The sequence below is a fragment of the Xyrauchen texanus genome, chromosome 6 (genome assembly GCF_025860055.1).
Source record: "Xyrauchen texanus isolate HMW12.3.18 chromosome 6, RBS_HiC_50CHRs, whole genome shotgun sequence".
Lineage (NCBI taxonomy): Eukaryota > Metazoa > Chordata > Actinopteri > Cypriniformes > Catostomidae > Xyrauchen > Xyrauchen texanus.
The window spans coordinates 16,207,885-16,220,745 of NC_068281.1; the positions used below are offsets into that span (position 1 = coordinate 16,207,885).

Consider the following 12,861-nt stretch of genomic DNA (forward strand, 5'->3'; position numbering starts at 1 on the left):
ACTGACAATCCAGAATCTCCATGTGTCTGACTCTGCTGTGTACTACTGTGCTCTGCAGCCCACAGTGACAACAGGATATTCATTGTATGAACAAAAACATGTAGGCCTACGTACACATAGAAGATATTTGAAAGTTTAGTCTTCAAAGTCAAAAATATTAAATGCCAGGCATATACATTGACTATATCATAAAAATAGCAAAACCTCTAAGAGAGTATGGCAAACCTGCTCCTTGAGTCAATGATGACCTACATCATTATTCTGTTTACAACAAGTCAGTCAGTAAGTATGAAAAAACAATTCGATTTTTTTTTTTTTTCATTTACTTAATTTCATTGTTTGAAAGCGATGCAGCACACTGAGGAGTTCATCTTATGTGGTATAATTCATATTCATACTTTCATTAGCAGGTATTCTTGCAGAGGATGCATTTTACCCTGATAGCAAAATAAAGTTTGCTATAGGGACAAGGAGTTCAGCTATCCTGCAGTTATACAGTTAATTTATACACTAACAGTAGGCATTTTGCTATGCAGAGTATCCTGTCTCAAGACCAGGATATATATTAAGGGTTACCCTTAAGGAATAACTGAACAAAGCCCTTATGTCATAAATGTCAGTCAGAAGACTACTACATTTTAAGTTACTCTTAACTTCAGCTAAAGTGACAGAATGTCTTGACACTACTGTGCCTTTGAGCCCAAATTGGCAGAAAACCCAAAAAGTGATACAAAAATCAACCCCTTTGAAAATTCTACCAGTCTGCATGAGTTATTGCTGAAGTCAAGAATTTGAAATGTTTCCTTTTTTTCTGACAAATAAATTCAGATGTTCTCTCTACACAGGGGGACATAATTTCCCCCTGTATAGAATCAAAGACCATATACAGTAGTGGTAAACAAATAATAATGTTTGTTTGCTGATACAGACTGATATGATCAATTACCCTAATGACTATGGATAAATACTTGTTACGTGTATTGCAGAATACACTGTATAGTATGTATTCTGAATAAAAACACTTATAATTATTGTTATATTATAGCAAGACACAATTATATGTGTCTTTTGGCTAATTAGCTTTGTCTATTGTTCATCACCACTCACTTCCACACAAGCCAAGAAAAAAACAACTGGGATAGGAGCTGGGAGGTGTCTGATGTGCCAATGTGTGCTGCAATGCAGAGAGCATGAGAGAGAGAGAGAGAGAGAGAGAGAGAGAGAGAGAGAGAGAGTATAGGAACTCGAAAAGTCTCATCTCCCAAACTGATATGTTGATTTATTATTCAATAAATATAATTGTTTGACAGGAAGCTGTAGCAAACAGGAATATTCCTGTTTGTGCACAGCTTCCTATCAAACTAAATATATATATATATATATATATATATATATATATATATATATATATATATATATATATATATATATGTGTGTGTGTGTATTAAGTGATTTCTATAGGTATGTATACTGCTTTTATTCATCTGTTTCATGTTAAAGATCTATGAGGAAATTAATGCTGATTAATTATGGAGAAAACATTAAAATTGTGCATAATGGGATTATAGGAAGAAATGTATTGGAAGATCTGACAGTTTAACAGATTGCAGAGCTCTATTACTCTGTTGAATTAAAGATGAACAATACATTAAAATCGCCTACTTCTGGAAAATATATCCCAAAATGTGGGGCTATACTTTTCCTAACCAAAAGAAAATATGATCCTTTCTTTCTCTTTAAATAGTTAACACTGGCTGTTACGTATATGGGTTAATGCTTGTTTTTCTTAAGTGTTTATTTGAAGATGTGAAGAACGTCTTTCATTGTCTGAAGTCTTTGACCAATGACTTTAGACAAAGAACTTCAGTAACAACAATATTTAACATGTTCACAGACAGCACAGAGGCTTTTTACCACCATGCCAGTTCGCAGTGGGCCACATTTACCAGGGTTGTTTTTAGGGCATTTTATTGAAGATGAAAACACTGTAATCTTTATTGTTGCGTGCGTTCCTGGAAAAAGTCAGAAAAAAAGTCCTGAAAAAATACTGATATGCTCGTTTTGAATGGGATTAAAATCAATGAGAAGCTCTGGTAATCATTACATTGCCCCACATAAAATGAATACCGTCCATCCATAACATCACCTTGTAATAAAACATAGGGGACTATATTACAGTAACAATCACTGTTAATGAACGAGTGCAGTTGTTCTAGCAGTTGTTCTAATTTTCTGAGATTTATTCTTGGCCGTATGTAAGCAGTAACAAGAAGCTAATGAACAATTCAACCCGATTTCATGGAAATTCGTAAATAATTTATAAGTTGGTTATTTTGTATGATCTTGCATGATTTTGTTTTCATAAACACATACGACTTCATCATGAGCAAATTCCCGGATGTGTAATACAGAAGTAAGGGCGAGTTCCATGCATAACATGTTAAGGACATGCTTATTAATATTATGCCCTTACCCAAACACCTTATCTAAACTTAACCAATCAGTAGAGTGTGTAAACACGATAGGAAGCTGTTGTGTGTGACTGAAGCAAGTTATTATCGTGTATTAGATGGAAATGATGTCCAGCAACATATTTGGCTGTAGTGAAAATTTTAGGAATTCAAACAAGTGCAGTCGCACGATATCATAAGAATTAGCCAAATTGAGTTTAGTCGTATGAATCCTGACGATATCCCTGTGATAGTGTGTTGGAACCCCCCGGAAGGGTGGCTTTCCCATTATCATTGAGCATAAAAGCACAATCGAACTTTTGGGAGTGCACTATGTTATCAGTGCATTCATAACACTGGCATATAATCTTTAAGCACGATTACAATATCAGTCAAATGTATGTCTTGTAACTACCAGGTCCCTTTGCGCACAGCAGACAAGAACATATCCACATTTTAGGGTCAAAAGCCCTACACATCACACAAGTAAAAAAGGTTTCACATTTGTAGTGCAATTCCAATAAACTACATTATGGATAACAATACAATTTGCCAAAAATATTTAGTCCTTCAAATGCCTAAATAGTTATTGTATGTTCACAAAAAATAAAACATTATTAACAGAATGTAATGAATGTAAAGATTCATCTTTCCACTTCCCAAGTTAATCACTGTAATTCACTGTTGGTAAATGTATATTTATCACTCAAATATGCTGCTTATTTTACTAAATATTAATTTCAATAGGCCTACACAAGGATTTTTTTTAAACACATCAGTAGCTTGTTTGCCAACTTTTCTTCAGAAATAAGGTCTTGAATGTTGTTTTAAAGAAATCTGAGTAGGAGGAGTTTTGCTCAGTTTTAGCTGTGAGGTACAGTACTGTAGGTGAATCAAAATTACACAGGCTTCTGTTACTCAACTCCTGTTTGTTCTGCCAACATGTTGATCTATATAATCATACTTTTATCTGTTGAAGGTAGGAAAATAATGCATTACCTTTTCAAATGGTCCAGAATTTAAAATTACAATTTATTTTTTAGATTTTTGTTGCAGCTGTCCCACAAGTAACATAGCCTCAGATATTATACAAGTGACTTCTTTTCCTCCCTAGGTAACAAAGCCAATATAATCACCTCAAACAAAGACACCGAATTTGCTATTGAGGGGGACAGTGTAAAGCTCTCTTGTAACTACAACGGTTCTGTTCGTGGTCTTCACTGGTATCGGCAGTATGTGGGTTCATCACCACAGTTCCTCATTCTAGTCGCGTATGGAAAAACTACCCCAGCAGATCCTCCAGTTTCTGGAATCTCAATCAATCACAGAAACGATGACAATAGTGTTGATCTGAAGATTCTCTCTTCTGCTGTAACTGACTCTGCTCTGTACTACTGTGCTCTGGAGCCCACAATGACAGGAAATGCACTGCACATTGTACAAAAAGCTTTTTAAAGAGAACTGTGGGAAAAGGATGGAGAGAAGTGTGGGTGAGGCTTTTACAACACATGCTTAAAGACCATTCTTTTTTATATACATCTATATACTCTCAAACATCTATCATACTGATAATCAGTGAAAGTGTAGAGTTATTGGCCTAGTGATTAGTGTGCTCTCACATATTGAGCTGTGGCACTCATGTAGGTCATACAAGTTTGAATCTGTTTGTGAATCAAAGTTTATGGAATTGTTACACTGAAATGCAACATCATCCTTTCATCATTTATGATGTTAAACAGAGGCTGGGTTACTTCTAAATAAGAAGATTCTGATGGCTTTATAATGATAACTTGCTATTCTGAGCTTTATCAGAGGGGGCACTATAATTTCACAAGTTATGTTTTATTCATGTTGGACAAACAGTTGAAGGCAAGCATGTTAGACAAGCCCTGATGTCAATTTATGTTTACTTATAAAGTGTGACATTAGTTCATTAAGTAATTTCAAGCACTGAATGTGACACACTGGTGACACACTTTAATTTGACTTGCGTTATTTCGGTAAACTGCAAGTATATGCATTAGACATACTGTAGATAGTATCTGTTTTTAAATATGGTTGATGTGATACCATTGATGTAAAACCCTGTCAGAAACGGAAAATGTTTCTCAGTTTGTAGAAGCATTGAATGTTTGAATATATAACAGTAACACTGAGCTATAAATATTACACCAGTGATTTATGTCCTTTTGGACAAAATAGACACAATGACATAAATTATGGTTTGTGAACAATCTCAGATTTGAGCTTAGTTACTCTGAAAATTCTGAATTTGCATGTGCTTGACTGCTGTGTACTACTGAACTCTGAGGCCTACTGAATAATGTGCAAACCGTTTACTAAAACAAGCAGTTTACCAGTTTCATTTTTAATTGTCATGTCTGCTGTTGAAAAGGGTAACTAAGGGAAAACAAGATTAGTTCAAAATACTAATTCTTAAACACAGCCAACCATTGCAATATAAAACATTGAGTGTTATCCCAATTTTACTAACCACACCCACAATTTGAGTACACAAAAGAGCTTTACTTAGTGCATTCATTCTTCCACCTCCAACTCACACAATTTCATTAATTTTATAAAGCACAATCAGCATGATTAATTAGTTACTATATATATATATAGTAAAATAAATATAAATAAAAAAAAAAAAAAAACTGTACATTTAATAGTGAACTAACATTGTGATCTTAAAAGATTTAAAGTCACTTCTTCTTGACAATTGACATGGAGGAGAGACACATTCTACTCATGATCCTCATCAGAGTTTCAGGTAAATGAACTTATGTCGTATCTAACTAATTGTTTATCTGACAGCAATTTAACTGAAGATTTATCTTACTTTTAATTCAAAAATATTTGTATTTGATCATGATATATTAAAATATGATAAATTGCATTTCAGGTGGATTTGCTGATAAAATTGGTCCAACAGGGGATACTAATCTAATCAGGAGCGAAGGAGAGTCTGTGACACTGAGTTGCTCATATGATACAAGCAGCAATTATGTTTATCTTTACTGGTTCAGACAGTATCATAACAGAGAACCTCAGTATTTATTGTTTAAAGCAGCTCGATCATACAGCACTGAGGATATACCAGATGGGTTTAAGTCAACTACATCCCAATCATCCACTGAACTCACTATTGTAAAAGCAGCTCTGTCAGATTCAGCTCTCTATTACTGTGCACTTAGGGTTGGAGCCCAGTGATACAAAGTGCCTGAGAGGCTTTACAAAAACTCATATGAAATGTTTTGCTTTGAACACTATTTAATCAAACCACATACATTTTTTTGTAAAACCCAAAGGCTCAGTAAATTAAGAGAATGTGGCAACACCTGTGCATTTGTGGGATTGAGAGGTTGCATGGGGGGTGATTATTTTTCAGCATTTATTTTCTCATGCTTCTGATGTTATCTCATGATATATACAGTAACAGATGTAATTTAAAGTTATCTGAAATCAGTAAACTATTAGAAACTATAGAAACACACACATTCTAAGAGCAATTATGCTAGGATGTTAATTATAAAGAATTTTCATTCTTTTGGTCTTAAAATCCAAAACTGTGAACATAAAGCACTACTGATCAGTCCAATGACCTTCAGAATCAAAATGAACTTTACTGACATGTATTCTTACACATACAAGGAATTTGTCTTGGTGACAGAAGCTTCCATTGCACAAACAATACAGCAACAAGACAAAGAAAAATAGAATAAAAATAAAATAGAAATACACAATAAGTGCAATTATATATATATATATATATATATATATATATATATATGTCACGATTCCCTGTTGTCTGCCCTGTGTTTCTCCCTTGCCATTTCTCCCGGACTACACTTCCCACAATTCCCTGCCCTCATCACTGCCAGCTTGATTGTTCTCACCTGTTAATCATTATCCCTGTGTATTTAAGCCCTGTTGTTTGTTCAGTCTTTGTTGGTTGTTAAATGTCTGTTCCTGCATGTACCCTTCGTGGATGTTCCGCTTGTTTATATTTTGGTTTCCCATCGTGGATGTTTTGTTTGTTCCTGTGTTTTCCAGTGGTTTGTCCTTGTAAAATTTTCAATAAACATATATATATATATATATTTTACACAAATCTGTTATATACAGATGCAAGGGAATGTATGTCAGAAGAGTTATGGTATGTTTGATGAAGGGAGGGCATGGGGTATCCAATAATCCTCTCAGCAGTCCGAACTGTCCTTTGTAGTCTTCTGATGTCCAATTTCTTAGCTGCACCAAATCAGACAGTTACTGAGGTGCAGAGGACAGACTCATTGACTGCTGAGTGGAACTGGATTAGCAGCACCTGTGGCAGGTTAAACTTCTTCAGCTGGTGAAGGAAATACAACCTCTGCTGGTCCTTTTTCACAATGTAGAGTCAATGTTGGTCTCCCTTTTCAGGTCCTGTGAGATGGTAGTGCCCAGGAACCTGAATGACTCCACTACTGCCACAGTGCTGTTTAGAATGGTGAGCGGAGTCTATGCTGGGGTTTTCCTCCTAAAATCCACAATCATTTCCACTGTTCACTGAGTGAGTGTTCAGCTCCAGGTTTTTTTGACTGAACCAGTGAGCCAAACACTTACACACACAGTATGTGTTTACTATAACAAGCCATCTCTGCCAAACAGCATTTATTCCTTGTGTCCATCTAAATTCATCCTCTTCATAAGCATTGTTACATTGTTCTTTGAAAATGTGCCCTGTACAAGGCATATTTTAATGTACAATAAACATACAATGCACTTCATTCCCTCTTGTACAATAAGACAATTACCGAACAGCAAAATTAACCTGAACCTTAATAACAGGAAAGCCTATCCCATTTGGTATACACACATCTCCACAAAACCATCAAGGAAAAAAAACGTAATACAGGCCAACATGACTCTGAACTGCACTTTGTGCTAGTGTCCACATTAAAAGGTAAGTATAGGTAAAAGTTTGCTGAATTCTGCCATTTAATTCAGAATCAGTATAATGGCATAAACAGAGGAGGACCTTAGAACAGACACTATACAGCAAAGAGCTGATAATGATCAACATTACACAGTCCTACGTGGAGCAGCTCTGTGTTTAGCTTGGGCATGTTTAGTGAGTGAACATGTTGATCCATATTATGATACTGCTGTCATCAACTCAAAGCTATGATGTTGCAAAATTAAGGAATGTATTTAATTATGCATATGTTTTTTTCATTGCATTCCCTTAATGTCACACATTATGTATATTTTACTTGAGTGAATATACAGTGTATCAGATAAAAGTCAGTTCAGATATCAGTGTGAGTTTGTAATGTTCTCTCAAGAGTGCAGCAGAAGTGTTTGTTTACTATTTAATGACACATTTATGTGCAGGTTCCAGAGCCACTGAATTTGAACTTGAGGTTGACAGTGCTACACTCTCTTGTAACATCAGTTCTGTTTCTGGTCTTCACTTCAATATTCAGGTTAACAACTACAATTCCTCATACAGGAAGATTCAGGGGCAAATATTTCTGCTAATCCACTAGTTACTGCTGATACTATCAATCACTGGAAAGAAACCAATAGTGTAGATCTGGAGATCTCCTCTGCTGCAGTAACAGACTCTGCTCTGAATTACTGTGCACTGCATCCCACAGTTACAGGACAATCATTGACACTAGTGGCGTAGTGGGCTAAAGCACATAACTGTTAATCAGAAGGTTGCTGGTTCAATCCCCACAGCCACCACCATTGTGTCCTTGAGCAAGGCACTTAACTCCAGGTTGCTCCGGGGGGATTGTCCCTGTAATAAATGCACTGTAAGTTGCTTTGGATAAAAGTGTCTGCCAAATGCATAAAAAAATAAAATAAAAAAATAAACGTATACCCTCAATAGAAATGCACAAGACACAACTGGAATCAGCAACTTGGCTACAAAAAAGGACAATCTGCTTCTGATAGCCTACTAATAGCATTATCAAGTTACAGGCCTATTGATAGTGCACCTTACTGCATTGTTAGCTTATACTTTGATGGTTGTGCTGGCTATATTGGTACAAAATGTATCAAAAAATGTATCCTTATAAAAAATATTATAAAAATAAAGACTGCATAAAATGCACCCCCTACTTTTCTTTATTCTTATTTGTATTGACAGTAACACGTAGAAATGGAATAAGGTGGTATTTTTCAGGTGAATATCATTACACCCGTCCAAATTAAGGACAATGACTAAAACTATAAAGAATATTACAAATAAATGATAAACATATTTATTGATTCCTACAGGGGGTAGTTTGATTAAACAGTATATTGGCCTTTGCCTAAATGTATAAAAGTTTAATATAATACAAATAATTTAATGGTAAATATTTTCATCATTAACACATGCCTTGGATGACCCGAGAGATGCTTTAGAAATTCTGGATTTCAGCTTTAAGGGGAGGCGCTAGCTTGAGACATCCTCTGCTGGTCAAAACATGAATGTTGACTTCAGAACAGTTTGTGCTGCAGATGAACTAGTAATTCATTCAGAAAAAAATTATGCTTAGTTATTTGGTTTCTAAATCAATAACATATCTTGCTGCAGTGTATAATGGGGCGAAGACTACACCTCTCTCACCTTTCTGTTCACTTCAATACATCTTTAACTCACAAAAAAGCAAACACTCTCTTAATAATAAAGCTGCGTATTGCCAATTTTATTCACGATAAGAATTCATGCACAGTGACACATTTATTATGATTCAATAGGTCGTGAGCCATCGCGTTATAATCTAGCTTTAGTAAGTGCGCGCTCGAGGGACGAGCGTCCCAGTGAAAGAGTGTGCATCGGCCGTGTGCAGTTTCAATCTCTCTTCCTTAGATAGGGACATTCGTGCAGCTCATAGAAGAGGCGCTGACCGCACAGAGAAATGCCATTTTCGGAGTTTGTAAGGCAAGGCAAGGCAAGTTTATTTATATAGCACATTTCATACACAATGGTAATTCAAAGTGCTTTACATAGAAGAGATTAAAATAAGAATAAAAAAATAAGAATAATTGAAACAGTTTAGAATAAAATAAAATCCAGTACAAACAGTCGGACACACAGTGGCACAGTGCTCATTCAGTAAATGCACAGCTAAACAGATGTGTTTTGAGTCTGGATTTGAATGTGACTACTGTAGGAGCACATCTGAAAGCTGGTTCCAGCTGCGGCTGGCATAAAAGCTAAAAGCAGACTCTCCTTGCTTAGAGTGAACCCTTGGTATTTCTAGCTGATGTGATCCTAATGATCTGAGTGATCTGTTGGGTTTATATTCAGTGAGCATATCTGCAATATATTGCGGTCCTAGCCCATTGAGTGATTTATATACCAGTAATAATACTTTAAAATCAATCCTAAATGTAACTGGGAGCCAGTGTAAAGACCTGAGGACTGGTGTGATATGTTCATGTTTTCTGGTTCTGCTCAGAATCCTGGCAGCAGCGTTCTGTATGAGCTGCAACTGTCTTATGGTCTTTTTGGGAAGGCCAGTGAGGAGTCCATTACAATAATCCACCCTGCTGGTGATGAAAGCATGCACAAGTTTCTCTAGGTCTTGACTGGAAACAAAGCATCTAATTCTTGCAATATTTTTCAGATGATAGTATGCTGATTTAGTTATTGCTTTGACATGACTACTGAAACTAAGGTCTGATTGTAGAGACACACCAAGATTCCTGACTTGATTTTTAGTTGTTTGACACCTAGCGTCAAGGTATGCATTCACCTTGAGAACGTCATCTTTGTTTCCAAACACAATGACTTCAGTTTTGTCTTTGTTTAACTGAAGAAAGTTTTGGCACATCCAACTGTTTACTTCATCAATGCATTGGCACAGGGAGTCAATGGGGCTGTAATCGTTAGGTGATAGGGCTAAGTAGATCTGTGTGTCGTCTGCATAGCTGTGGTAAGCAATTTGGTTCTTTCTCATAATTTGGCTCATTGGGAGCATATACAGGTTGAACAGGAATGGCGCAAGAATTGAGCCTTGAGGGACTCTGCATGTCATGGACGTCCACTCAGACTTATGGTCTCCTATACTCACATAATAACCTCTCCCTTCTAAGTATGACCTGAGCCATTTTAGGACCATCCCAGAAAGCCCCACCCAGTTTTCCAGCCTGTCAAGAAGTATGTTGTGATCGACAGTGTCAAATGCAGCACTGAGGTCGAGTAGCACCAGTACTGATAATTTGCCTGTATCAGTATTTAAGCGAATATCGTTTATTATCTTTATGAGCGCTGTCTCTGTGCTGTGATGCGATCGGAAACCAGATTGAAAATTGTCAAAGTATCCATTTGAGTTCAAGAATTTGTTCAGCTGATTGAAGACAACTTTTTCAATGATCTTGCCTATGAAAGGAAGATTTGAGATCGGTCTATAGTTGCTTAATATGGTCTTATCCAGATTACTCTTTTTCAAGAGGGGCTTGACAACTGCAGTTTTCAGGGAGTTTGGAAAACTCCCAGAGAGAAGTGAAGAGTTTATCACTTCTAGGAGATCTGCTTCTAAACAGTTGAACACACTTTTGAAAAAAGATGTGGGAAGTGCATCAAGGGCGCAGGTTGATGTTTTAAGGTGCTGTACGGTTTCTTCCAAAATTTTGCCATCAATTTCTTTGAAATCAGACATAGTAACTACTTTCTCAGGTTGTGGTTTGATTTGTCTGACCCAGCACAACTCAATGATGTGCTGATCACCTTTCTGATATTATTGATTTTTTCAGAGAAGAAAGAAGCAAACTCACTGCACTTGCTGTCTGAGAGCATTTCACTGGGAATCTGGCTTGGGGGGGTTTGTCAGTCTCTCTACAGTCGCAAAAAGAGTGCGTGTGTTGTTTAAGTTGCTGTTTATAATATTCGAGAAGAAAGTCTGTCTAGCTTTGCCTAGTTCCATATTAAAAGCATGGATGCTGTCTTTGTAGATGTTATAATGGACTACAAGTTTTGTCTTCCGCCACATGCGCTCTGCTTTTCTGCATTGTCTTTTCATATTTTGCACTGCTGTTGAGTTTCTCCAAGGCGCTTTTTGTCTGCCACTCTTCTTCCTGACTTTCACAGGAGCAATATCATCAATTACACTTTTAACTTTGAGTTAAAAGAATCAAGGAGAAAATCAACAGAGTCAGCAGATATACTTGGTGTTAAAGATATAGCCTTCATAAATAGTACAATAGTGTTCTCATTTAAGCATCTCTTCTTGACAGACACAAATCTAGCTTCAATGGCAGGAGAGATCAATATATCAAAGAAAACACAGAAATGATCAGACAGTGCTACATCCTTAATAACAATCTATGAAATGTTTAGACCCTTACTGATAAGTAAATCTAGAGTGTGTCCATGATTGTGTGTGGGTCCATGTACATGCTGAGTCAGATCAAAAGTTTTTAAAACAGTTATGATTTCTTTTGTCATATTGTTTTCTGCATTATCTATGTGAATGTTAAAGTCTCCAGCAATGGCAAAACAGTCAAACTCTGAGGTAATTGTTGATAACAGTTCTGTAAAGTCCTCAGCGAAGGCTGGAGAGTATTTTGGAGGCCTGTAAATAATGATAAGTAAAATGCGTGGAGCACCTTTTAACACACTACCCAGATATTCGAAAGACGGGTAATTCCCAAATGATATTTGCTTACATTGATAGACATCTTTAAAAAGAGCAGCTAAACCCCCACCTCGTCTACCTTCTCTGCAGACACTCAAATACGTAGTTAACTACAAGACCTGCTTCCGTATTATTTGAACTTTAATAAAGCTATAATGCATTAAATATAACTGCATTTAAGATGTAACGCCAGGGTGTTTCCTTTAAAGACCTCCGGCTCCACTTATTCCACAACGAGAGTGCTTCTGTATTTACTTATTGGATATTTCTGTTTAATTTTCCAATACTTTGGGATCTAAATCACCTGATGTGGGTGGGAAAGTTTAGAGTGCATCTGGACGGTGATCTGTGTAATTCTTACTCAGTCAGACATAGGCGTGAACTGCATTGCAGTTTATTGTGATCTCGTGTTATGTTAAATGAGATCCAACGACTATTCGACCACAAACATTTTTGTGGACAATTTTTTATTGTTGACGTTGTCGATAACGCAGACTAATCGTTCCAGCTCTACATCATACTCTTCATTAACATTAATTCTTCTAATTCTTATATTCACTCAATGACATATATAGCTGAAACAGCTTGCTGTGTAGCTGGATCCTTGACTTCCTGTCAGGCAGATGTCAGGTGTATAGATTTGGCAGCAACATCTCCTCATCACTGACCCTCAACACTGGAGCCCGCAGGGCTGTGTTCTCACCCCATTCCTGTATTCCCTGTACACACATGACTGTGTGGCAACACATAACTCCAATGCCATCATTAAGTTTGCTGACAATACGACTGTA

The 12,861-nt window shown here is 36.5% G+C and overlaps 2 gene segments (V, D, J or C); both read left to right on the forward strand.

The window, feature by feature from the left end:
• Nucleotides 1–3,392: 3,392 nt before the first annotated feature.
• On the forward strand, nucleotides 3,393–3,905 carry LOC127645153 (T-cell receptor alpha chain V region RL-5-like). The segment is given in 2 exon segments: nucleotides 3,393–3,429; nucleotides 3,565–3,905. Coding segments are annotated over 2 exon segments (378 nt in total).
• A 1,119-nt stretch (nucleotides 3,906–5,024) lies between these two features.
• LOC127645154 (T cell receptor alpha variable 18-like) lies at nucleotides 5,025–5,663 on the forward strand. The segment is given in 2 exon segments: nucleotides 5,025–5,223; nucleotides 5,356–5,663. Coding segments are annotated over 2 exon segments (354 nt in total).
• Nucleotides 5,664–12,861: the final 7,198 nt, after the last annotated feature.